The 1,494-nt window shown below is 37.8% G+C and overlaps 1 protein-coding gene across 1 annotated transcript; it reads right to left on the reverse strand.

The window, feature by feature from the left end:
• Positions 1-313: 313 nt before the first annotated feature.
• Positions 314-1,155, reverse strand: LOC107748088 (GTPase IMAP family member 4-like; the record flags this gene model as incomplete). Its single annotated transcript, XM_016562746.1, has 1 exon — positions 314-1,155. A coding segment is annotated over one exon (842 nt), but the record flags the coding sequence as incomplete, so codon positions are not given.
• Positions 1,156-1,494: the final 339 nt, after the last annotated feature.

The raw sequence follows: 1,494 nt of genomic DNA on the forward strand, positions 1-1,494 counted from the left end.
AACAATATATATTTTTTTTAATTTATAAACCCTGCTGGAAAAAAACAACAACAAAAAAAAACAGCTAAAACCAGCCTAAACTAAGCTGGTTTAAGCTGGAAGTAGCTGGTTTTAGCTGGTCTCCCAGCCTGACCAGCTAAGACCAACCTGACCAGCTAAGGAAGTGGCCAAAACCCCTCTAAAACCAGTCTGCTGACCAGCTAAGACCAGGCTGGATGACCAGCTAAAACCAGCCAACCAGCTTAGGCTGGTTTTAGCATTTATTTTTATTTTTTCTTCAGCAGGGAAGTTTTTATTTTGAAATGTAAGTCAATTACAATTGGCTAAGGACAACCCCATTTTGGAGGTCCTGCGCACTTTTGGAAGTCACACCCCCTTTTGGAGATCTCCGGTCTGCAGTCATACCTACACTGGCGTCTTTACTTTTCTTCAATGAAGGTGCATTGTTCATCTTATTTTTACGGTATATGAACCATACCATAACGCACATTAATATTACCACACCTACAACACCCAATAATCCTATATTATTCTCTTCTTTCAACTTCGGTCTCTCTTCTTTCTCTCTCTGCCTCTTCTGAGCTTCCTTGTACATCATATTTGTATAATGCTCTCTACCGTTCTCCATCACCGTTTTTATCATCTTCTCCAACAGTCCATTAACCTGCGTTGAATTGTTATCTTTGTTATTGAAAACATGATACCTGGATTTACACTGTCTAACAAGCTCATTCATCTGCTTATTTTCTGTCAGAAACTCATCTATTGGTTTGTCTAACTGATCTCCTCTAGTGAACAGAATGATAGTGTAATTATCAGCTTTTTCTCCAAAATTTTTCTGAATCCATTTCACAGTATTTTTCTCTTCATCTGTGAATCTCACATCCAGTCTGATGACCAGCAGAAACACATGAGGGCCAGGAACAGACATGTTGACACACTTCTCAATCTCCTCCTTCAGTTGATTTTCACTTATGTTTGTATCAAACATTCCTGGAGTGTCGATCACAGTGATCCCATTCTGCTGATGTTTTTGGCATGTATTAGTCACAGATTCAAAAGAATGTTTTTCTTTAAACACCTTTCCTTTTAGGATTGTGTTTCCTGATGCACTCTTTCCAGCTCCAGTTTTACCAACCAACATTATCCTGAGATCTGGCAAGTACTATATTTCTACTTCAGTAGTACTTCAGTGCAATTGCAAAAGTATACTAAATACCACTGATATTTCAATAAAATAAAAATTTTAGTGCATTGAAATAAAGTATATTGACGCAAAAATATACACACGGCTCTTCGGCGTCGATGAATTTAATGTTTTGAGGAGTATGTGTGGTTGTCAGTCACCGCACAGACTCTAGCCTATGTCTAGTAATATATGACCCAAATAAGAATTTTCATTGGACATTGTCATCTGAACAAGTAAGTAACAAGTCTGCCACTTTTGTTCTGACCAACTGAGGAAAAACGCATTATAATAAATTGCGTTGCCAA

The sequence above is a fragment of the Sinocyclocheilus rhinocerous genome, unplaced genomic scaffold (genome assembly GCF_001515625.1).
Source record: "Sinocyclocheilus rhinocerous isolate Xijiao unplaced genomic scaffold, SAMN03320098_v1.1 scaffold169, whole genome shotgun sequence".
Taxonomy (NCBI): Eukaryota; Metazoa; Chordata; class Actinopteri; order Cypriniformes; family Cyprinidae; genus Sinocyclocheilus; species Sinocyclocheilus rhinocerous.